This window comes from Heterodontus francisci, chromosome 9 (assembly GCF_036365525.1).
Source record: "Heterodontus francisci isolate sHetFra1 chromosome 9, sHetFra1.hap1, whole genome shotgun sequence".
In the NCBI taxonomy this organism is placed as follows: domain Eukaryota; kingdom Metazoa; phylum Chordata; class Chondrichthyes; order Heterodontiformes; family Heterodontidae; genus Heterodontus; species Heterodontus francisci.
In genome coordinates, this window is record NC_090379.1 from 101,506,814 (window position 1) to 101,532,443 (window position 25,630).

At 45.0% G+C, this 25,630-nt stretch overlaps 1 protein-coding gene across 4 annotated transcripts in view; it reads right to left on the minus strand.

The window, feature by feature from the left end:
* Positions 1–584: 584 nt before the first annotated feature.
* exd2 (exonuclease 3'-5' domain containing 2) overlaps positions 585–25,630 on the minus strand; it is a 91,799-nt gene continuing 66,753 nt past the window's right edge. For 2 of the 4 annotated variants that reach the window (XM_068039598.1, XM_068039599.1), the window contains exons 6-10: positions 24,358–24,464; positions 21,540–21,675; positions 15,112–15,468; positions 10,653–10,880; positions 585–1,117 (exon numbers count right to left, since the gene is read on the minus strand). In XM_068039598.1, the coding sequence (XP_067895699.1) occupies positions 10,664–10,880; positions 15,112–15,468; positions 21,540–21,675; positions 24,358–24,464 (817 nt within the window). In that variant the 3' untranslated portion in view covers positions 585–1,117; positions 10,653–10,663. Of the gene's footprint in view, positions 1,118–10,289; positions 10,881–15,111; positions 15,469–21,539; positions 21,676–24,357; positions 24,465–25,630 lie in introns of those variants that run through there. The other 2 variants (XM_068039600.1, XM_068039601.1) reach the window with 2 other exon arrangements.

Here is a 25,630-nt window from a genome sequence, read left to right on the forward strand (position 1 = left end):
GGTGGGGGTGAGTCATCAACTTAAAATAGTCAATAAGAGAATGAGGAGAGAGAAATTTATTTTCAGAAGAAAAGTGGATAAATATTTGAAGCAGAGAAAGATACTATTTGAAGCAAAGACTGAATGGCCTCCTTGTATGGTGCAACTTCTATAGAAGTTTGCATTTCTACATTACAGGAAACACTGTCTATAGGCAGGCAGCATATAGCCTATCAATGTGTGTCCTACTATGAGGTTTTTATTGGAGCACCTCAGGGAGAAGATGTAGTGGATTGTTGGGAAGTGGTTGTGTAACAACACTGAATGAAGATTTGTTTTACTATTATGGTAAGTTATCTTTCGGGCTAATATTTTATGGAAGCAAACTATTAATATTGGGCTTAGGGTGTTACCCTCGCCTCATTTGTAGGGCCCTATCAAATTCACAGTCAAATTTTTATGAATTTCACGGTCACAGCATTTTAAGAATTGTGAATTTCACGATTTCACGTAAATAAATTAAATTGCAAATTTCACAGTGTCACAACATAGCACGAAAATGTTCTATTTAAAACAGAAAAAAAAGACAAGGGCAGCTTCTGGTTTCAAATGGCATTTATTGTATATTTAAAAACTATTGTAAAAGTTGACTATAAAGAGGTCATATTCTTTACTCACTGAAGTTAGTGGTTGAATGTGAGCATGGAGCAACCTACAGCTGTCTCTTTTCTCATTCCCTGTCTCTTCACTGTGAACACCAGTCTGTGTTTAGACACAGCTCTCTCCGCGTAAAGAGTTTGTTGGAATTGTCAGACAATAGCCTGCTTGCCTTGCAAGTTGGGCAATTCTGCATTCCACGGAGTTCCGAGACTGCAGCAAAGGCAAAGTACAATCTGCTTCTTTTGCAAAGCTTTTATAAGCAGAAATCTCCAGCCTACAGTTCTTGTCAGTCAGGAATTGCATCAAACGAGTTCAAATACACCATCAACAGGTGCATTTGTGCAGGGTCAAAGATACACACCGCTTTCAGAAATGCCACAGGAGGTTGTTGAAATCTCTGAGTTGCTTTATCTTCACCGTTTGACTCTTCCCCTTAGCAGTAATATTGTTTGAGCGTCTTTGCCATGCAAGAAAACACCTGTTGAGCACAAACATTTAATTCAGTGTCATCAGAGTGTTGTTCGTTTGACTGAGCTTCAGCCCAGAACAGTACATCTATTACCTTATTGTAAGCTTTGTGAATTGTGACGTGTAGAGATTCAAACCAAGTGATTAAATCCACTACTCGTGTAGCATTCTTGGCAACAAACTGAACCTCCTCATTAAGCTAAGCGTCATTTAGAAGGATTATAATGTCTGTAAAAACCTGTGGTTTTGATGTCAATGTGAGCTCTTCTGAAACAAAGTCTGAGTAGTATTTCAGGTGAGCTGCCTGATATTGTTCTGCCCAAAACCAAGAGTTCCAACATGTAATTACTAGCTCTGGAGGAAGGGCGATGTTTTGTTCCCTTTTGTCACCCATTTCAACCACATTTACAATATGTTGCCTGTATCAAAGCTTGCAGCTAGGGCAAATCTTTTTAATGTATCTGGCTAGTTTGTCGACTTTACCAAACTCGCTTTTCCACAGCTCACTGACAAGAGAAATTATATGTGCATTACATGTATTATGAACAGCATTAGACATTACACCTTGGAGCACTGATTTGAAAGATTTTGTTATGTAAGTTGCATTGTCACTAATGAAAGCAGACACTTCATTGAAATCTGCACCGTATTTTGTAATGGTTTTGATTATCACTTGGGAAACTGTGGTATAATTAACAGCTTCTATGTGGACGCAGTCTGCGAACACAGTTGTTAGCTTTCCCGACTGTATATCTTCAGCCTTACCAGACATAAAATCAAACAAAACATGCAGTGCATAGTTGTCTTGCTCATCGGTGAACATATTACAAATAATTGCAAAAGACTGACATGCGTTAATGAGACTCCATCTCCTCACAATGTGTAGAAAAAACCTTTGGTAGGTAACCCTGTTGTAGCTTATTTGCACTAGGCAGGCAACCACCATTTTGCACATTACGTTGAATGAATACCTGTAGCTTTGGATGATTAAGTTTTTCCAATGGTTTATTGGTGCTTGCAAAAGCATTCACAAGTTCCATTGTAATCAACTGATGATTTTCTGAGCTCTGTGTCCTGTTCTTTCTCCAACTGTGGAGGTGAAATCGTTGCTTTTTTTTTTGCTTGTTCGTTTCCCAGCAGTGCAGTGTTGGATGCTCTCTTTCAGCTGCGATGGCTATCAGACACTAGGTGGTTCTGAGCTGTTGCCTGTCATGTGTGATCCAACAAAACATTCCAGCTTGTACAAAACAGTATTCCACTATCAGATGCAGAACTTGGCATCCAAATTCTTTCACTCGATATGCTACAGTAATGATTTGCTCATTCTGGCATTCTCACGTCTGCAAATACTAAAAATTCTTCTCTCAAAACTGTACTGGAAGCCCTCCCTCATCTACCAATCTGCGAGTTGAGCTTTGTGTCAATCATTAAAATGCTCAAAATTCACAAAATGGCTGATTTCAGAGAACCTGAGATTTCACCATCCGTGGCGCACTTTTAATGTGAATTTGGTAGGGCCCTATTCATTCACCTCTGAGTCAGAAGGTTTGGGCTCAAATCCCCCTCCAGAGACTGGCGCACATAATCCAGACTGACTCTCCCAGTACAGTACTAAGGGAGTTCTGCACTGACGGCGATGTTGTCTTTCAGATGAGAGGTTAAATTAAGGTTCCATCTGCCCTCTCAGGTGGAAGTAAAAGATCCTCTGGCATGATTTTGAAGGGAGCTGAGGAGTTCTGCCTGGCCATGTTTGTGGCTGAACTATGACAGTTCAATAAATTTTATCAGTGCTTTGCTGTGTGGAATGATACACGATAGAGTCATATCTGGAATAAACAATGACAAGATCCAAGTTCAATTGCTTGTAAAGACCAACCTGACATTATAAAGAGTTCCTGAATTAGCTACAACCATGGAATCAAAAGCTTGCTTGTGAAAGAGCTATCCGATTGGTCCCACTCCCCTGTGTTCTTTCTCCATAGCTGTGCCAATTATTTCCTTTTCGACTATTTATGCAATTCACTTTAGGAAGTTACCATTGAATCTGCCTCCACCACTCTTTCAGGCAGTGTTCAACACATAACAACTCACCGACTAAAAGAAATTCTCATCTCTCCCTGATTTTTTTTGCTAATTATTGTATATCTGTGTCCTGTGGTTACTGACTCTCCTGCCAATATAAACAGTTTCTCCATATTTACTATGTTAAAACCCTACATAATTTTGAACACCAATATTAAATGCCCTCTTAACCTTCTCTGCTCTCAGGACAACAATCCCAGATTCTCTAGTCTCTCCACTTAACTGAATTCTCTTTGATAATCCCTGATAAATAATGTCAGCTGTTAAACAATTGAGCTAAAATTCAGCATTTCAAAGCACATTATATTCTCTGCTCGAAGGACAAACTGTATTTCCTCTTTGAAAATGCAAACCTGGCAGCTAAAGCAGAATTGATAATCACCCACAGAAGAGTTGTTGACAGGATGGGCAGGTTAAAATTAGGACAGTAGCTGCATTCAGTGATAAGCAAACTCCTTGTTCAGAGGTTTTCTTTACAAAAAAGATCAATAGTAATCATGATAATGGAGAAGATAAATCGACTTTACCTAGTCACATTGCTGATAACGTTAGAAGTGACCTGGTTGAACAGAAATATTGCTCTTCAGCTGTAGATTGTTTACCTACAGACATACTTGCATGTAATGAATACATAAGATTAGAAAGAAAGAACAAGAAACAAATGTGCATTTATGTGGTGCCTTTCATATCCTCAGGATTCCCCACTGCCAATGAATTACTTTCCGAAGTGCACTTACTTTTATTTTTGTACACAATGTGGCAGTCAGTCTGTGCCCAAGATTCCAAAACAGATGAATAACTACTTTCTGCTTTGATGATGTTGATTTGAGGATAAACGTTGGCCAGAACACAGGAAAACCTCCCTGCTCTTCTTCGTTAAGTTCATGGGATCGGAACAGGTGGATGGGGCCTCATGTAGTATCTGATCTGAAGGACTGCACCTCCAACAGTGCTGCACTCCCTCTGTACTGGTTTCTGCTCAAAACTTGTAATAGGACTTAATCCCTAACCTAATGCAAACACTGCTACTGAGCCAACTTCACCACTTGGTTTAAGGTAAAAGTGCTAACACCAAACCAATTTGACACTTGATTAGGAGCTACTCTACTCATTTTAACTCTGTGTACTAAGTAAAACAATTGGAAATAAGTGAAAAGAAAGATTCCGCATTTCCATGGAACCTTTCACCACCCCCTCAGGGCATCTCAAAGCACTCCACAGCCAATCAAGTACTTTTGAAGTGTAGCTACTGTTGTAATGTAGCAAATGCAGCAGCCAATTTGTGCACAGCAAGCTCCCACAAAGAACAATGTGATAAATGACCAGATCATCTGATTGTTTTTAAGCAATGCTGGTTGAGGGATAAATATTGGCCAGGGCACTGGGGAAAACTTTCATGTTCTTCTTGAAAATATTAGTTTACTTTCACCTCAGAGGGCTGATTGGACCTTGGTTTAATGTTTCAGCAATAACAGTGCAGCCCTCCCTCAGTATCATCCTAGGTCAGGGGTCAGCAACCTTTTTTATTTGAAGAGCCTTTTAAAAAAAAATTGCTTAAAATAAGAACTATCGGGAGTCACAAGATGAAAATTCAGCATTCTAAACCAAACACTTGGCAAATTGACAAGAGTCTCCAGCAGAATGCATATTTGCATATATTATAAATACATGTATTGAATTTATGTATCAACAGAAAAAAATAAAATTAAAATAGACATAACTGAATTGCTTTTGACCTTTTTGACTATAGTTTTGTCAACAAAGTCATCTTTACAACTAACTTTAATTTAAGATGCACAGAATGAAGACAATGTTTTCAGTTATTGATTGTCATGATAAAAAATACATTCTAATCGTACATTCAGAATAATTTATAATCTTAGCTATATTAGAAACATTAATGGGCGCAACCATAAAACCTGGTCCTTGAATCAAAGACATTATCCATAACCATGGTATAGCTATACCACTTGAACAGGTGGGGGAGGTGGTGACGTAGTAGTAATGTCAATGGACAAAAAAGCTACCCTTTGTATTGGTGACCATGAAACAACTGTTGTAAAAACCCATCTGGTTCGCTAATGTCCTCCAGGGAAGGGAATCTGCCATCCTTACCTGGTCTGGCCTACATGTAACTCCAGACGCACAGCAATGTGGTTGACTCTTAAATGCCCTCTGAAATGACCTAGCAAGCCACTCAGTTGTCAAGGGCAATTAGGGATGGGCAACACATGCTCACCTTACCAGTGACACCCACACCCCATGAAAGAATAATAAAACATTTAGAGCCTGATGACGTTTTTCATTATAATCATTTGCCTTCTATCCCCACAATAAAAACATGGTTCTTACTTTGCTTGACTTTTTTTAAAGGCTTTTGTTATGTTAATGCGATCCAATGGAAAAGGTTGGGAGCTGCAAATGAGATGTTAAAGAGCTGCGTGAGGCTCCGGAGCTGCAGCTTGCAAACCCCTCTCCTAGATTATGTGCCCAAGTCTCTGGAATAGGGGCTGAACCATGACCTTCTAACCTGGTAGGAGTGTTATCACTGATCCAAGGCTGACACTTAGAGCAGACTGAGGTGATGGTTTGACCTTTTTGGTTTCGTGGGAAAAAAACTAACCCCTACTCACTTAAAACTGGACTTTCAAAACCTTAACTATTTAGCCTTTGGTCCTGTGTTCACCATAACATTTCCGCAGTTATTGATTTGCTCATCTGCACCCTCACTTCCACCTTTGATGCCCTATTCCCAATAAAAAGTTGAATCTCTTTCACACTGACCGTTCACCCAGTATGGTCCTCATCTCCATTCCTTTAATTCCAAGGGTCGCAGACTTGAATGGATATTGCTGACAATTGGTTTAGCCATCCACTGCCAGATCTGGCTGGACCACATAAAATACTATCAGGTCCTGCTCTCATCTTTTATTTATTTATTTTTTATTTTATTTTTTTTATTTAGAGATACAGCATTGAAACAGGCCCTTCAGCCCACCGAGTCTGTGCCGACCATCAACCACCCATTTATACTAATCCTACACTAATTCCATATTCCTACCACATCCCCACCTGTCCCTATATTTCCCTACCACCTACCTATACTAGGGGCAATTTATAATGGCCAAATTACCTATCAACCTGCAAGTCTTTGGCATGTGGGAGGAAACCGGAGCACCCGGAGGAAACCCACGCAGACACAGGGAGAACTTGCAAACTCCACACAGGCAGTACCCAGAATTGAACCCGGGTCGCTGGAGCTGTGAGGCTGCGGTGCTAACCACTGCGCCACTGTGCTGCCATCTGCTAAAACTGTTCTCTATTCCAAGATCATCTTGGAATGCAAAGATAACCTCTGGCTTCTTTATTCTACTACAAACCGTCTTCTTAAACCCCTCTCCCCTCATCTCCAACAAGTGCGAGGAGCTCATGGACTTCTTTGTCACTAAGATCAAGACCATCCGATCAGCTGCCTCCGCCGCGTCCTTCCCTTCCACTTGTCCACCTCGCCAAACTTCCTATAATGCTCCCCCCTGCCGTGGCCCTGAACTCTTTATCTTTATCTAGTTTCTCACCTATTTCCCCTCATGCCCTCTCTGAGCTCATCTTGTCCATGAGACCAACCTCCTGTTCCCTCAAACCTATTTCCACTAAACTGCTGATCACATCATTTCCTCCTGGTCCCCATGTTAGCCAATAGTCTAAATGGCTCTCTCTCTTCAGGTGCTGTCCCTCTCTCCTTTAAATCTGCCATCATCACCCCTCTACTCAAAAGGCCAACCCTTGACCCCATCATCCTTTCTAACTAAGGTCCCATCTCCAACTTCCCTTTCCTCTTCAATCCTCGAACACATCACCTCCCAAATATGTTCCTATCGTTCCCAGAACTCCATATTTGAATCCCTCCAATCAAGTTTCCCCCTGCCACAGTACCAAAACAGTTCTTATCAAAGTCACAAATGACATCCTATGTGACTGTGGCAAAGGTAAACTTTCCCTTCTCTTCCTCTCGACCTGTGACAGCCTGTGACACGGTTAACCATACCATCCTCCTCCAATGCCTCTCCACGGTCATCCAGCTGGGTGAGACTGCTCTCACCCTGGTTCCATTCTCATCTATCTAATCATAGCCAGACAATCACTTACAATGGCTTCTCTTCCTGCTCCCACACCGTGACCTCTGGTGTCCCCCAAGGATCTATCCTTGGTCCCCTCTTATTTTTCATCTACTTGCTGCCCCTCAGTGACATCATCCGAAAGCACACCTAGAGTTTTCACATGTATGCTGATAACACTCAGCTCTACCTCACCACCACCTCTCTCATCTCCTCCTCTGTTGCGAAATTATAAGACTGCTTATCCGACATCCAGTATTGGATGAGCAGAAATTTCCTGCAATTAAATATTGGGAAGACTGAAGCCATTGTTTTTGGTCCCCACTCCAAATTCCATTCCCTAGCTACTGACTCCATCCTTCTCTCTGGCAACAGTCTGAGATTAAGCCAGTCTGTTCACAACCTTGGTGTCACATTTGACCCGGGGATGAGCTTCCGACCTCATACTCATGCCATCACTCAGACCGCCTATTTCCACCTCTGTAACACTGCCCGACTTCCACCCTGTTTCAGCTCATCTGATTAGTTTAACGTATCATCCAAAAAGACAGCAACTCTGAAAGTGCAAAGGTCCCTCACTGGTGCATTGAAATGTCAGCTGCATTTTGTGCTTGAACCTGCTGATTCAGAGGCAAGAGCACTATCAATTGACAATGAAAGTAAACTGATAGAATGATTGCTTGCCTGGTGGTGGAGAACAGTTTGGATCTCACGTCATGTGATTTATCAGACTGTCTCTTAATGACTGTATAATGGAGCGGGTTTTCCAAATCTCCCCATCTCTGTAACCTCCTGCAGCCCAGCAACCCTCAGAGATCTCTGCAACCATCACCCTGGCCATTCGTGCATCTCCAATTTTCATTGCTCCAGCCTTACCTTCAGTTTCCTAGGCACAAAGCTCTGGAATTCCCTCCCTCTCTCTCCTCCTTTAAGACACTCTTTAAAATTTATCTCTTTGACTAAGCTTTTGGTCACCTGTCCTAATATCTCCTTATGTGGTTCCGTGTCAAATTTTGTTTGATAATGCTCCTGTGAGGTGCCTTGGGATGTTTACTACGTTAAAGGCAGAAGCTGTTGTTTGACGATGTTGTTTCAAAGTGAGTGAGAACAACTACAGAAACAAAAGCCTGTGAGTGAGTGGCTCATGAGACCATCTGCTCATGGGATGAATTTGGTGCTGGATGCAGGCAGTTTGAAAAAAAATCCAGGCATGAAACTATTGTTTTGTAATTGTAAACCACATGTTTATTGAGGGCTCAAGCATGATGCCTTTCAGATCGTAGAGTTTGGAACAGAGGCAGAGAAGCAGTAAAGTACATGCATCAAATTTAGTCAGTGTTAACCTGAGACATGGCAACGGTGGATAGTCTGCACTGTGGATGGAGTGGTTTCTGTCGTGAACAAATCACCTGGAATTCTGCAGGTTGACCATTGTAGGTGGGTTTTGAGTATTGAATAATTGGCCTAAAACTTGCCAGAACAGTAAAAGACATTTTAGATTTTATACAGTTTCACCGTCAATTCCTAACAGTCTCCAGAGAACTGAGGGCTTTCCATGTATCTGTTGTATCTAGGGGTGGACAACTGCAACGTCTTGATGAAGACTCCGTTTTCTGTGAAAGCGCCCGACTCAAATTGGGCCCACGGAACTGTGCAAGCTGAAAGTGATGTTATTACAAAGGAACTTTCACTTTCTGACACTTCAGAGTTCCTCAGGGTACTGGCCTCGGCCCAACCATCTTCAGCTGCTTCATCAATGACCTTCCTTCAATCATAAGGTCAGAAGTGGGGATGTTCGCTGATGATTGCACAATGTTCAGCACCATACGTGACTCCTCAGATACTGAAGCAGTCCATGTAGAAATGCAGCAAGACCTGGACAATATCCAGGCTTGGGCTGATAAGTGGCAAGTAACATTCGCGCCACACAAGTGCCAGGCAATGACCACCTCCAACAAGAGAGAATCTAACCATCTCCCCTTGACATTCAACGGCATTACCATCGCTGAATCCCCCACTATCAACATCCTAGGGGCTACCATTGACCAGAAACTGAACTGAAGTAGCCATATAAATACTGTGGCTACAAGAGCAGGTCACAGGCTAGGAATCCTGAGGCGAGTAACTCACCTCCTGACTCCCCAAAGCCTGTCCACCATCTACAAGGCATAGTCAGGAGTGTGATGGAACACTCTCCACTTGCCTGGATGGGTGCAGCTCCAACAACACTGAAGAAGCTCGACACTATGCAGGACAAAGCAGCCTGCTTGATTGGCACCCCATCTACAAACATTCACTCCCTCCACCACCGACGCACAGTGACAGCAGTGTGTACCGTCTACAAGATGCACTGCAGCAATGCACCAAGGCTCCTTAGATAGCACCTTCCAAACCCACGACTTCCACCAACTAGAAGGACAAGGGCAGCAAACACATGGGAACACCACCACCTGCAAGTTCCCCTCCAAGTCACACATCATCCTGACTTGGAACTATATCGCCGTTCCTTCACTGTTGCTGGGGTCAAAATCCTGGAACTCCCTTCCTAACAGCACTGTGGGTATACCTACCCCAAATGGACTGCAGCGGTTCAAGAAGGCAGGTCACCACCACCTTCTCAAGGGCAATTAGGGATGGGCAATAAATGCTGGCCTGGCCAGCGACGCCCACATCCCATGAATGAATCAAGAAGAAAAAAAAACTTGACCACACTGGACAGTTTTTATCCTGAAAGCACCAGATACATGGAAAGCCCTCAGTTCTCTGGCAACTGTTAGGAATTGACTGTGAAACTGTATAAAATCTAAAATGTCTTTTAATGTTCTGGCAGGTTTTAGGCCAATTATTCAATACTCAAAACCCACCTACAATGACTAACCTGCAGAATTCAAGTGATTTGATCATGACAGAAACCACTCCATCCACAATGCAGACTATCCACCATTGCGAATTGATGCCTCTTCCATGCAGAAGACTCTCTACGTGTGCAGTACAAAGATTTTGTTTTTATTTAAAAATGAAAAATCAGGTTTTTAGTAAAATCCTAATTTAAAAATGTACGTTGGGTGACTTTGTACGATGTTTGTTATATTTGCAAAGCAGGCCTCTGAAATCTGTTACTGAATCTGTTTGATAACAGGTCAGAGACCAGCCTTAGTGTTTTATAGATCTGTTCAGCATTTCAGTACCACTCCCCCACCTTCATAAATTAAATAAATGAAGCTTGCCGACCTCCCTAGTACTTTACAAGCAGATTGATGCATGTGATCTCATGCATCAGCAATGATCGTTATTCAGTTTTGAGAAGCAATTGCAAAAAACAAAAAAACGGAAAATTGAGTCACATACACCATCTTATTTCACGTCAACTCAATCTTTAAGTCCTCCCCATACTTGCGGACGAGCTTGCTGTGATTGTGAACCACAGACCACAGGGGCGGAAGGTGCCGGGGCCTCATGTAGTCCAGGAAGTGCTGTCGCCAGCGTTTCTCCAAAGACATTAGGGCTCGGAGCCCACCAACAGCACAGGACTGCGTCACCTTCAGACCATGAGGAACATAGTTCTCGTTGAATATCCTGAGGGAGGGAAAGAGTAGATTAAAGAATTGCGTGATATGCAGGGTCGTTTTATCCATATATCAAATTTCATATTCGACCATAATTTATATTAGAATGTGGAAGCTAGATAAGTATATGAGGGAGCAAGAAATGCAAGGTAATGCTGATAGAGTTTGATGATGCAGCATAAACACTAGTACATACCTGTTGGGTCAAATGGTCTGTTTGTTTGATGTACATTCTTTGTAATTTTAATTATGAATTTAAAGCACAGCGATATTTCATTTAGGGAAGGCAAAACTTTATAATCGAGGCCCAGTGACAACATTAAGCTTCCTCTGCAGTGCCTCCAACAACGTGCTTTAGTGTCAAACCTTGAAACAACCCAGCATTTCCATTTCCCACACCAATCACTCTGTGGCCTTAGTAAGACCAACAAGCCTTCGGCCACTCAGAACTGAAGATCTGTGGAAAATTATCTTTGTCCTGCCTGCCATGCACGCAGGTCACCATCTATAGAAATCAGTCTCCATCCTGGGAAAGGGGAAATCGTAGAATCACACAGCACAGGAGGTGGTCATTTAGCAAATTGTTCCCATGCCGACTCTTGAAAGAGCTACCAATTAGTCTCGCTCCCCTGTTCTTTCCCAATTGCCCTGCAGTTTTGTTCCTTTTTAAGTGTACGTATATTACACACACACACTTTTGAAAGTTACTCCTGAATCTACTTCCACCATCCTTTCAGGCAGTGAATTACAGATCACAACAACTGATTGAGTGAAAAATATTATCCTCACCTTTCCCCTAGCATTTTTTCCAATTATCTAAATGTATGTCCTCAGGTTACTGACTCTCCTGCCAATTGAAATAGTTTCTCCTTGTTTTCTCTATCAGAATGGTGCAGTGGTTAGCACCGCAGCCTCACAGCTCCAGTGACCCGGGTTCGGTTCTGGGTACTGCCTGTGCAGAGTTTGCAAGTTCTCCCTGTGACTGTGTGGGTTTCTGCCGGGTGCTCCGGTTTCCTCCCACAGCCAAAGACTTGCAGGTTGATAGGTAAATTGGCCATGGTAAATTGCCCCTAGTATAGGTAGGTGGTAGGAGAATGGTGGGGATGTGATAGGGAATATGGGATTAATGCAGGATTAGTATAAATGGGTGGTTGTTGGTTGGCACAGATTTGGTGGGCCGAAGGGCCTGTTTCAGTGCTGTCTCTCTCTAAAACCTCTCATAATTTTGAGCAACTCTATTAAATCGCCCCTTAACCTTCTCTGTTCTAAGGAGAAAAATCTCAATTTCTCTAGTCTCTCCACACAATTAATTCCCTCATCTCTATTAAATAATATCTCCTATTATAGGATTGAGCCAAAAATTACCATCTCAAAGCACATTACATTTACACAGCACAGACGGTTTGGCTCAGCAGTGCACTCTCGCCCTGGAGTCAGAAGGTCGTGGGTTCAAGTCCCACTCAGCAACCTGAACATATGACCTAGGCTAACAATCTAGCATAGGACTGAGGGAATGCTGGACTGTCAGAAGTGCCATCTTCCCGATGAGACATTCAAAAAAGGCCCCGTCTGCCCTCTGGGGTGAAAGTAAATGATTCTATGGTACTATTCAAAGAACAGGGGTATTTACCCTGCGTCCTGGTCAATATTCATCCCCGAAGCAACACAACTAAAACAGGTTATCTGGTGATTATCGCTTTGCTGTTTGTGGGACCTTGGTATGTGCAAATTGGGTGCCAAATTTCCCTGCATTAGAACAGTAACTATACTTCAAACACACTTTGTCTGTTAAAAAGCACTTTGGGACATCCTGAGGCCTTAAAGGTGCCATAAAAATGAAAATTCTTCCATGCGTAAACTGAAGATTTTTTCCTAATATAAAGAGGAGGAATATATCACTGATATTTCTGAAGTGGATTCCTATCAGCCTACTGGAAAATGAAGGCACCACAGTATATCAATGTGCAACAACAACGCGCAGAAATAGGTAGGTGATGCTTTACCAAAATTCAAGGTAAATATAAAAGGATTGACTCGAAGTCCAATACCAGACTCCTCAAATTTGATAGTCATCTTAACTGATGCCTTATATCTCAGTGTACATAAAGAAAATGGACTCCCTTTAACAGTGAGTATGGGTCACCGAGCGCGTCGACCCTGAGGCACAGTGTGGCTTTCGTGCAGAGAGATCGACCGTTGACATGCTGTTCTCCCTTCGTCAGATACAGGAGAAATGCCGCGAACAACAGATGCCCCTCTACATTGCTTTCATTGATCTCACCAAAGCCTTTGACCTCGTCAGCAGACGTGGTCTCTTCAGACTACTAGAAAAGATTGAATGTCCACCAAAGCTACTAAGTGTCATCACCTCATTCCATGACAATATGAAAGGCACAATTCAACATGGCGGCTCCTCATCAGACCCCTTTCCTATCCTGAGTGGCATGAAACAGGGCTGTGTTCTCGCACCTACACTTTTTGGGATTTTCTTCTCCCTGCTGCTTTCACACGCGTTCAAGTCTTCTGAAGAAGGAATTTTCCTCCACACAAGATCAGGGGGCAGGTTGTTCAACCTTGCCCATCTAAGAGCGAAGTCCAAAGTACAGAAAGTCCTCATCAGGGAACTCCTCTTGGCTGACGATGCTGCTTTAACATCTCACACTGAAGAGTGCCTGCAGAGTCTCATCGACAGGTTCGCGGCTGCCTGCAATGAATTTGGCCTAACCATCAGCCTCAAGAAAACGAACATCATGGGGCAGGACGTCAGAAATGCTCCAATCATCAATATTGGCAACCACGCTCTGGAAGTGGTTTAAGAGTTCACCTACCTAGGCTCAACTATCACCAGTAACCTGTCTCTAGATGCAGAAATCAACAAGCACATGGGAAAGACTTCCACTGCTATGTCCAGACTGGCCAAGAGAGTGTGGGAAAATGGCGCACTGACACGGAACACAAAAGTTCGAGTGTATCAAGCCTGTGTCCTCAGTACCTTGCTCTATGGCAGCGAGGCCTGGACAACGTATGTCAGCCAAGAGCGACGTCTCAATTCATTCCATCTTCGCTGCCTCTGGAGAATACTTGGCATCAGGTGGCAGGACCGTATCTCCAACACAGAAGTCCTCGAGGCGGCCAACATCCCCAGCTTATACACACTACTGAGTCAGTGGCGCTTGAGATGGCTTGGCCATGTGAGCCGCATGGAAGATGGCAGGATCCCCAAAGACACATTGTACAGCGAGCTCGCCACTGGTATCAGACCCACCGGCCGTCCATGTCTCCGCTTTAAAGACGTCTGCAAACGCGACATGAAGTCCTGTGACAGTTACCAGCGTTCGCCAGAGCTGGCGGGCAGCCATAAAGGCGGGGCCAAAGTGTGGCGAGTCGAAGAGACTTAGCAGTTGGCAGGAAAAAAGACAAAAGCGCAAGGGGAGAGCCAACTGTGTAACAGCCCCGACAAACAAATTTTTCTGCAGCACCTGTGGAAGAGCCTGTCACTCTAGAATTGGCCTTTATAGCCACTCCAGGCGCTGCTCCACACACCACTGACCACCTCCAGGCGCTTACCCATTGTCTCTCGAGATAAGAAGGCCAAGGAAGAAGAAGATGGGAGTCAAAATGGATTGCTTGTGTCCAATTATAGCGTGGGGCTTTCTTTTCATAGAATTGTAGCGCAATTTCCCACTGTGTGCTCCAGCTGATCAAGGCTCCATGAGGGGAAGCAGGCAACTGAAAAGTTTAATCCTTAGTTGCACCAAGTCCTGTTCATCCATGACCCCCGTGCTCGCTGACCTACATTGACTCCCAGTCTGACAATGTCTCAATTTTTAAAATTCTCACCCTCGTATTCAAATCCCTCCGTGGTCTCACCCCTTTGTATCTCTTGTAACCACCTCCAGCTTAAAAATCCCCTGCTTTCATCCAATCTAGACTCTTGCAAATCTCCAGTTTCCATCATCTCACCAATGGTAGCCATGCCTTCAGCTGTCTAAGCTCTGGGATTCCCTCCCTAAACTTCTCGATCTCTCCCTCTCCTGCTTTAATTCGCTCTTTAAAATCTATCTCTTAGACTAATCTTTTGATCACCAGTCCCAATGTCCCCTTTTGTGGCTCGGTGTCAAACTTTGTTTGTTTGCTAAGGCTCCTATGAAGCACCTTGGGATGTTGTTACTACATTTAAGGCACAATATAAATGCAAGCTGTTGTTGTAATTGTACATTTGGAATCAAGAATCTTCTCACCGGGTTTCCAGCCCTGCTCCTTCTTCGAGCATCTCTCTAGTCAGCGTCTCCACGCCATAGAAGGCCTTCAGAATGCCCTGCAGCTCTTCTCTCCGAACTTCAGGAAGGCTGTCAGCGCGCAGCAAGGCCCGCGCTCCAGAACGCACCTGTCTGCGAACAGGGTCCTCAAGCAGACGGACACTTTCCTCGCACCCGATTGGCGCATTGAACTCCACAGCCAGCTGCTGCTTCAGGACATTATCGTAATAGTTCGAGGCGGCATGGCAGGCGGTACATAGGAGCAGAACGTCGTGAGAATTGTGGTCTTTCATTTGAACCGGGAAGTGTCTTCGGTATTCATGGGGAACAATGTTCTTCCTAAAGAAACACAAATCGTCAGAACTATTTTATCTAAAACTCAGAGAAAAGGTATTATAACGGTTGCATAACATGACCCTACAATCTTGGCCAGAATGAGGATGATTGGGTAATTCCCCCATCAATCACACCTCAAGTAACTGAGATTAATTTTGCATAATTTGTGTACCCATCATCTCTGTGCTCGTAGATCTGTAGTGTCCTCGGTCCAACCATCTTCAGCTGTTTTATCAATGACCCTCCCTCCATCGTAAGGTCAGAAGTGGGGATGTTCGCTGATGATTGTACAATGTTCAGAACCATTCGCAACTCCTCAGATACTGAAGCAGTCCGTATCCACATGCAGCAAAACCTGGACAACATTCAGGCTTGGGCTGATAAATGGTAAGTTACATTCGCACCACACAAGTGCCAGGCAATGACTATCTCAAACAAGAGAGAATCTAACCATCTCCCCTTGACATTCACTGGGATTACCATTGCTGAATCCCCCACCATCAATATCCCGGGGGTTACCATTGACCAGAGACTGAACTGGACCAGCCACATAAATACTGTGGCTACAAGATCAGGTCAGAGGCTGGGAATTCTGTGGCGAGTAACTCACCTCCTGACTCCCCAAAGCCTGGTCACCATCTATAAGTCACAAGTCAGGAGTGTGATGGAAGGCTCTCCACTTGCCTGGATGAGTGCAGCTCCCACAACATTTCTAGAAGCTCGACACCATCCAGGACAAAACAGCCCACTTGATCGGCACCCCATCCACCAGCTTAAACATTCACTCCCTCCACCACAGTGGCAGCGATATGTACCATATACAAGATGTGCTACAGCAACTTGCCAAACCTGCTTTGACAGCATCTTCCAAACTCGCGACCACTACCACCTAGAAGGACAAGGGAAGCAGATACATGAAGGGGAAATTGCAGATGGTGGTGTTCCCAAGTCACACACCATCCTAACCTGGTCTATATTGATGTTCCTTCACTGACGCTGGGTCAAAATCCTGGAACTTCCTTTCCAGCAGCGCTGTGGGTCCAGCTACCCCACATGGACTGCAGTGGTTCAAGAAGGCAACTCAGCACCATCTTCTCAAGGGCAATTAAGGATGGGCAACAAATTCTGGCCTTGCCAGTGACGCTCACATCCATTATAAAATAAAAAACAATTAGATCCCAGTCAGGCTATGCCTCAATTTAAAAAAAATTTCATGCTTGTTTCGCCCTGCCCTATCTCCTCTAGGTCTACAACTCTCCGAGATCTTTGTACTCTGTACTGGCCTCTTGTGTATTCGCAATTACCATCTCACCCACCAATGGCAGGCAGGCCTTCAGTTGCCAAGGTCCTCAGCGATGGAACCTCTCCGACTCCCTCCCTCTCCTCCTTTAAGACAATTCTTTAAAACCCTAGCTTTTTGACTAAGTTTTTGCTTACTGTGGCTACATGAGCACTTCAAAGACTGGGAATTCTGTGACAAGTAACTCACTTCCTCACTCCCCAAAGCCTTTCCACCATATACAAGGCACAAATCAGGAGTGTGATGGGAGATTGTTGCAATATCGCTTACTCCAGCTTGGAAGGAACTAGACTCATAAAAATGCATGGCTACAATCACCTTCACAGCCACTGACAATATCATCCTCACCCTGCCTGCAACAGGGGGCTGATTTCAGCAAGCACCTCCTTTGTGAAGCAGAGATGTTGAACACATTGTTCCTCGCTGAGGTGGAGGTAGGGGAATTACTTCCTGAAGACCCTGGATGAATATGGCCTCCTGCTGAGAGCCATTCTTCTACCACTCCCCCACTGCCCCAACCCTCCAGCAGCTTGTCCTCCCCTGTGTCACCTCTTCTCATTCTCCCTGTCATGACACAAACTGCTGCACCCATGTTTGGGAGCAGTTGGTCAAAGCAGAAGCCTTGAAGTAAGCAAACAGCCCTTCAGCATCTGCCACACCACTCCCTGGAAACTTCAACAACTTCAAATAAGGGAACTATCCACCAAACCCCTCTACAAATTCACCAAGAGCCAGCAGAACTCAATCAGCAAATAATCTGGAATTAGCTAATGATACCTTTCAATAGTGCTCATGGGGGCTCTTCCTGCTGCTGAATGCATGTTCAGCTGTGTGAAGATCAGACAGGTCAATAAGCTGCAGCGTTGTGCTCCAAAATGGTAACACTGGCATCAAATTTGTGTTACATACTGAGCGACGTCCCAATCTGCCTACTTGTGCCACAGCTTCCCAGCGCCCGCAGTAATGACCTAGCCAAAATAGCACCTGGCACGACCTACACCAGAAGCGTGCACATGGCTTGGACAGCAATTTTCTACTGAAACAGCACCTGCAGCACCAGAAAAACGGGCTCCAAGCAACCAAATTATGTGGCCTGTATATTGTTCTCATGAACCCTGGGCGAGTTTTAAAAAAAACAAAAACTCAAGTGCATCAAGTGAGGACATGATTCAGCCTGGTTGTGATGCCACCAAATGTTTAAAAATAACCCTAGTGACATCTATTTTGACTCCAGATGGGATACATTACAGTGAGTGGTCCATGCGTGCCTTGGAAAAGCTCTGCTCACTTATGTGGGAACAAACACTTCAAACAGCACAAATCAAATTTAAACCCCAGGATCTTATCAGTGTACCAACTCTTTCTCTATTACAACTAATTTTGTAATATAGTGCTGTTGACTCTTCAGAGTGCATGATCCATGCAGTTAACGGGACCAAATTTTTAAAAATGTATTCATTCATGAGTTGTGGCATCTCTGGCAGATTCAGCATTTATTGCCTATTCCCAAATGCTTTTGAGAAGTTTGCCTTCTTGAATGGCTGCAGTATGTGTGCTGAATGTAGTCCTATGGCGCTGTTAAGTAGGGAGTTCCAGGATTTTGACCCAGTGACGATGAAGGAATGGTGATATATTTTGAAGTGACTATGTTGTGTAACTTGGAGATGGTGGTGTTCCCATGCGCCTGTTGCCCTTGTCCTTGTAGGTGGTAGAGGCTGCGGGTTTGAAAAGTACTGTTGAAGGAGCCTTGAAGAGTTTCTGCAGTCCATCTTACAGCTGGTACAAATTGCAGTCACATTGTGCTGATGATGGAGGGAGTGAATGTTTAATGTGATTAGTTTAGAGATACATTACTGAAACAGGCCCTTCGGCCCACCGAGTCTGTGCCAACCATCAACCACCCATTTATACGAATTCTACACCAATTCCATATTCCTACTACATCCCCACCTGTCCCTATATTTTCCCTACCACCTACACTAGGGGCAATTTCTAATGGCCAATTTACCTATCAACCTTTGGCATGTGGGAGGAAACCGGAGCACCCGGAGGAAACCCACTTAGACACAGGGAGAACTTGCAAACTCCACACAGGCAGTACCCAGAATTGAACCCGGGTTGCTGGAGCTGTGAGGCTGCGGTGCTAACCACTGCGCCACTGTGCCGCCCACAGTGGATGGATGGATGGAGTGCCAATCAAGCAGGTTGTCCTGGATGGTGTTGAACTTCTTGAGTGTTATGGGAGCTGTGAGTATTCCATGACACTCCTAACTTGTGCTTTGTGGGCGGTGGAAAGGCTTTGGGGAGTAAGGAAATGAGTTACTCGCTGCAAAGTACCCAGCCTCTGACCTGCTATTGCAGCCACAATATTTATGTGGCTGGTAGAGTTAGGTTTCTGGTCAATGGTAACCCCCAAGATGCTGATGGTGGGGAATTTGATTATGGTAATGCCACTGAGTATCAAGGGAAAATGGTTAGACTCTTGTTGGAGATGGTCATTGCCTGGCACTTGTTTGGTGAGAATATTACTTCTCACTTCTCAATCCAAATATGACTGTTGACCAGGTTTTGCTGCATTCATTATCTGAGAAATTATGAATGAAATTGAACACTGCAAACATCCCACTTCTGATTTTATGATGGAGGGAAGGTCACTGATGGAGCAGCTGAAGATGGCTGGGTCTAGGACACTGCCCTGAGAAACTCCTGCAATGTTGTCCTGCAGCTGAGGTGATTGACCTCCAACAACCACAACCATCTTCCTTTCTGCTAGGTATGACTCCAACCAGTGAAGAGTTTTCCCTGATCCCCATTGGCCATTCTCACTTCACTACTGGAATTCAGCTCTTTTACCCATGTTTGGACCAAGGCTGTAATGTGTAATGGAGCCGAGAGGTTCTGGTGGAACCCAAACTAACATTTGTGAGCAGGTTATTGGTTAGTAATTGCTACTTCATAGTACTTTCAACGACACCTTCCATCACTTTACTGCCCCATCCACTCTCAATCATCAGCAATCAGCTGAATTGGATTTGTCCTCCTTTTTGTGTAAAGCACATACCTGGGCAATTTTCCACATTGTCGGTAAGATGCCAGTCTTGTAGTTGTACTTGTAACAACACTGCTAGGGGCATGGCTAGTTCTGGGGCACTTCAGTACTGCAGCTGAGATTTGTCAAGGCTCAGAGACTTTTCTGTATACAGCAGGCTCAGCCATCTCTTGATATCACATGGAGTGAATTAAATAGCTTGAAGACTGGCACATATGACGTTGGGAACCTGTGGAGGAGGTCAAGATGGAACATCCACTTGGCCCTTCTGCCTGAAGATGGGGATGTTCGTGGAATCTCCTCCTCCCATTAGCTCTTTAGTTCTCTACCATCCATCATAACTGGATGTGGCAGAACTACAGAGAGCTTTGATCTGGTTGGTTAGTAGTGGGATCGCTTCGCTCTGTTTATAGCATGTTGCTTAGCATATATCGGAGGTGCCGTCTTTCAGATGAGAAGTTAAACCGTGGCCCTGTCTACCCTCTCAGGTGAATGTAAAAGATCCCACATCACCATTTCAAAGAGGATCAGAGGAGTTATCTCAGTGTCCTGGCCAATATTTCTCGCTCAATCAACATCACAAAAACAGATTATCTGATCATTGTGGGATCTAAGTTTGTGGGAGCCTGAAGCGTGCAAACTGACTGCCACATTTTCTACATTACAACAGTGACTACACTTCAAAAGTACTTCATTGGCTGTAAAACGCTTTAGGACAACCTGTTGTGAAAGGCGCTATATAAATGCAAGCCTTTGTTTTTCTTTTCATATGTAGTCGTCTTTTGTAGCTTCACCAGGTGGTCACTCCTACACATATTGTCACGGACAGATGCATCTACAACAGGTAGAGTGGTGAGGTCTGGTCTTGTAAGTCTGAATTCACATACAAGTCAGACAGGTAAGGAAAACAGATTTGCAGAAAGGCCATTAGTGATCCAAGTTGGGTTTTTATGACGATCTAACAGCATCATTGTAACCTTATTGATACTAGCCTTTTGTTTCAGATTTATTTAATTAACTGAATTCAAATTCACATCTGCCATGGTGGGATTTGAACTCATGTCTCCAGATTATTAGCCCAGTTCACTGGATTACTAGTCCAGCACATAACCACTATGCTACCATTCCCATATATAAGCCTACCAGTCTGCATTGTTGTGGCCCTGATGCTGGGGGCACCTGGGTTGATCTGGTAAACAAGGTGAGCTGGGTCGGTCATCGACAGCCATGCCTTCAGCTGCCTAGGCCCTAAGCTCTGGAACTCACTTCCCAAACCCCGTCTCCTCTCTCCTCTTATATCTCCTTAAAAACTACTTCTTCAACCAAGCTTTTGGTCAACTGCCCTAATGTCTCTTCACGTGACTCATTGTTAAATTTTGCTCGATAATGCTGCTGTAAAGTGCCTTATTTTCACTTTTTACTACATTGAAGGCACTATATAAATGCAAGTTGCTGTGGTTCAGCACTTCAATGCACTTATGTCAATGTTCCGATACTTCAGACCAGTCTGGAGGCTGATGTGAAAGTGCTCAAGCTGCGAAAAGCTGAGGGAAATGCACAGTCTAATTCATAACAAGCATTACTCAATCAGATCAGACCAGACAAAATATCACAATATGCTCTTCGACAAATAATTCAGATGGAAGCATACGCATACAGAAAGCATCAGTGTTAGCCACGCGGGCCGAGTAAAAGCAATGTTGATCCCTGCACTCAACAGCACACCTGATGTAAGACTCTGTCTTGCCACATACGACACACAAGTTCTCCTTGGTTATCAGGTAATAGTCTTGCTGAGACTCGGGTCTTCCTGATGGTTCAAATTTCAACTTCACAACAAATGGGTCCTCACTGATGAGCTCTAAAAGAACAACAGATGCCTGTTCAGATTCAAGATGCAGTAATTTTAGACTTGAGGAACAAAAACAGATCACATACCCTTCTCAGCAATTACCAGTCGATAACGTGCAGCGTATTTAGCTCCAAGAAGTTTCTAACTAGATTCTTTTAAGAACATGCATGAATCAACATTCATGAAAATCATATAATTTTAATATCGTTACTGGGTCCAGGGTTCGGAAACAGGGGAAGGAAGAGGAGAAGGAAAGGAATGGGAAAAGGAAGGATAGGAGAATACGGAGGGGGAGAAGTAAGGTTGGGGGAAAAAAAGTTGCGGAATGGAGGAGGAAATGGGGAGGATGGGAAGAGTGGGGGAAAGGGTGGACAGGGAACGGAGGGAGGAAAAGGGTGGACAGGGAACGGAAGGAGGAAAAGGGTGGACAGGGAACGGAGGGAGGAAAAGGGTGGACGGGGAACGGAGGGAGGAAAAGGGTGGACAGGGAACGGAGGGAGGAAAAGGGTGGACAGGGAACGGAAGGAGGAAAAGGGTGGACAGGGAACGGAGGGAGGAAAAGGGTGGACAGGGAACGGAGGGAGGAAAAGGGTGGACAGGGAACGGAGGGAGGAAAAGGGTGGACAGGGAACGGAGGGAGGAAAAGGGTGGACAGGGAACGGAGGGAGGAAAAGGGTGGACAGGGAACGGAGGGAGGAAAAGGGTGGACAGGGAACGGAGGGAGGAAAAGGGTGGACAGGGAACGGAGGGAGGAAAAGGGTGGACGGGGAACAAAGGGGGAAAAAGGGTGGACGGGGAACAAAGGGGGGAAAAGGGTGGACAGGGAACGGAGGGAGGAAAAGAGTGGACAGGGAACGGAGGGAGGAAAAGGGTGGACAGGGAACGGAGGGAGGAAAAGGGTGGACAGGGAACGGAGGGAGGAAAAGGGTGGACGGGGAACGGAGGGAGGAAAAGGGTGGACGGGGAACGGAGGGAGGAAAAGGGTGGACGGGGAACGGAGGGAGGAAAAGGGTGGACGGGGAACGGAGGGAGGAAAAGGGTGGACGGGGAACGGAGGGAGGAAAAGGGTGGACGGGGAACGGAGGGAGGAAAAGGGTGGACGGGGAACGGAGGGAGGAAAAGGGTGGACGGGGAACGGAGGGAGGAAAAGGGTGGACGGGGAACGGAGGGAGGAAAAGGGTGGACGGGGAACGGAGGGAGGAAAAGGGTGGACGGGGAACGGAGGGAGGAAAAGGGTGGACGGGGAACGGAGGGAGGAAAAGGGTGGACGGGGAACGGAGGGAGGAAAAGGGTGGACGGGGAACGGAGGGAGGAAAAGGGTGGACGGGGAACGGAGGGAGGAAAAGGGTGGACGGGGAACGGAGGGAGGAAAAGGGTGGACGGGGAACAAAGGGGGAAAAAGGGTGGACGGGGAACAAAGGGTGGACAGGGAACGGAGAGAGGAAAAGGGTGGACAGGGAACGGAGGGAGGAAAAGGGTGGACAGGGAACGGAGGGAGGAAAAGGGTGGACGGGGAACGGAGGGAGGAAAAGGGTGGACGGGGAACGGAGGGAGGAAAAGGGTGGACGGGGAACGGAGGGAGGAAAAGGGTGGACGGGGAACAAAGAGGGGAAAAGGGTGGACGGGGAACGGAGGGAGGAAAAGGGTGGACAGGGAACGGAGGGAGGAAAAGGGTGGACAGGGAACGGAGGGAGGAAAAGGGTGGACAGGGAACGGAGGGAGGAAAAGGGTGGACAGGGAACGGAGGGAGGAAAAGGGTGGACGGGGAACAAAGGGGGGAAAGGGGGGGGGGGGGGAGAGTGTACGGGGAACAGATTAGGGAAAAGGTGGAATGGAGAACAGAGGGGGCAAGGGAGACAGGGAACAGAGGGAGAAAGGGGGATGGGGAACAGAGGGGGAAAAGGGGCGGGGAATGGAAATTTGAAAACAGATAGGGAAACGAAGTTTGGGGAATGGAGGTGGAAGATGGGCAGGGAACAGAGAATTGAGGGGCTGGGAACATGGGAGAAAGAGGGGTAGGGGCACAGAGGGGGAAAGAGAGATGGTGAACAGAGGGGATAGGAAGGTTGGGCGAACTGAGGAGGAGGGGTAGAGGAGGCATGAGTAAGGAAAAAAGAAGTATGGAGAAAATGTGGAAAAGAAGAGAAGGGGAAAGAAGGAAAAGAAGGGATAGGGAGGAGGAGAAAATATAAAGAAAGGTAATGGGGGAGCAAGGAAGGAAGGATAAAGAGACATGCATAAGATGAGATAAAAGGAAGGGGAAGAAAAGGGAAGTGAACCAAGGGAGAGGAAGAGTAAGAACGAGTATATTGGAAACAGAAGTACATATTTAAACATATGACAATGACCTGTGCTTCCCTCAGAAATTCACAATGTTACAAATGAACATACATGAAAACAGGAAGGGCCAATCATTAAATGAAGTGAAACCTGAGAAAGATCTTACAACAAAAGATGTCAAAAAAACTCATGTATGACAACTGTTGGGGAAGAATCGATAGGACAATGTTAATCAGTCTAAGTTCGATTCAGAATGTCCCATGCAACTACTGACCATCAAGTCATTTCTCACTGGTCCCCACGACCATTTTCATTTTTCTTCTGCGACTCATTACTCTGGGCAGTGACAGCATAATTCACTCTCTCAGAAAAGACAAGTCTCTCTTTCTCCCAAAGTGGAGACAAACCTACCCCCAATACCCTTGTCTATGTACCATTGAGCCTTCTTCCTGTCGCAGGTGCACAGGGGCTGCCCGTCCGGAGCATGGAGGAAGCAGTTGTCATAGAGTGGTGATTTCCTGCAAACAGTGACATAAACAGCATTCATTTCACTTGAAGTAATAATTAGAACCCGCTTCTTACACTGCACAGAGCCTGAAAGATCAACTGCCATCAATGGTACAGCTCCATGCACCAACAGAGGTTTATGTTCTAACAGGTGACCTGAACAAAAAAATCCAAAGGTGTCTATACCATACAGCCAGTTCATCTGTTTATTTGTAAGTTAGTAAAAATGTTACGTCTGCACTCACTTCCTGTGTGCACGACTTGATTTCTCAATGCCACATTTTTGTCACACTTTGTGTGTCATATTTTCCCCTTATGAACTCCTCTGTCCAGATTTATGGTGGGTTTTGCCAATATAATAAACATGGAGGCTGGCCACTGGGTTCCTACAAATTGCTGTCTGAAAACATTTTTCACCTGCCATTTTCCCTCCCTAAATTTTATGTTCAAATTTAAGAGTTTAAATTAAATAAAATCCACATTTCACAATAATTAAGCTGCCTTTTGTGTATTTAATCCCCATTAAATGTTTACCCAAAGGCCTCAGCCTTGGCTAATAGCCTGGGTTTAGACTTGACTATTTTGCCCAGACCTAGACTCAGCGAGCTGCATTTGGATTGTGCAGTCTGAGCATGTGTGGTGCACCTAATTTCCCAGGATGCATCAGTACTATTCCATCAGCTATACCGATGAAATACTCCAGCAACTTCTGCTCAAATTTTTTTTTTTAAGAAATAATTATTTGAATAGAGGCTAAAGAACACAATTAAAAATCTTTATTCGGGTAAAACATATACTGAGGTCTGAATTTTCAGGCCCCCCCCACAAAGTCAGGGGGGCAGAAATGCTGGCACAGACATCATGTCAGGACGTTAAATGTTTCAGGACGACATTCCCGACACCGGTGATGTTCACCAGGTCAGGGTGGAGGATGGGACAGGAATCCCACCCTCCTCCCTAATGAGGCCAATTATTTTAGTAAAAAAGCTCATTAAGAGCTGGTTGAAGGGGAAAGGTGGGATATTTAAAGGGGTTAACGGGTTTCAGAAGCTGTCAGTTTCTGATCAGCTGAGGGGAGGCAGATTCAGAGGGGGCAGCCAGTCAAGACTGCCCCAGGACATCACCCTGGCACCCATAAGAGGGTCAGCAGGACAAAGGGGGGATTCGGTATTTGGTA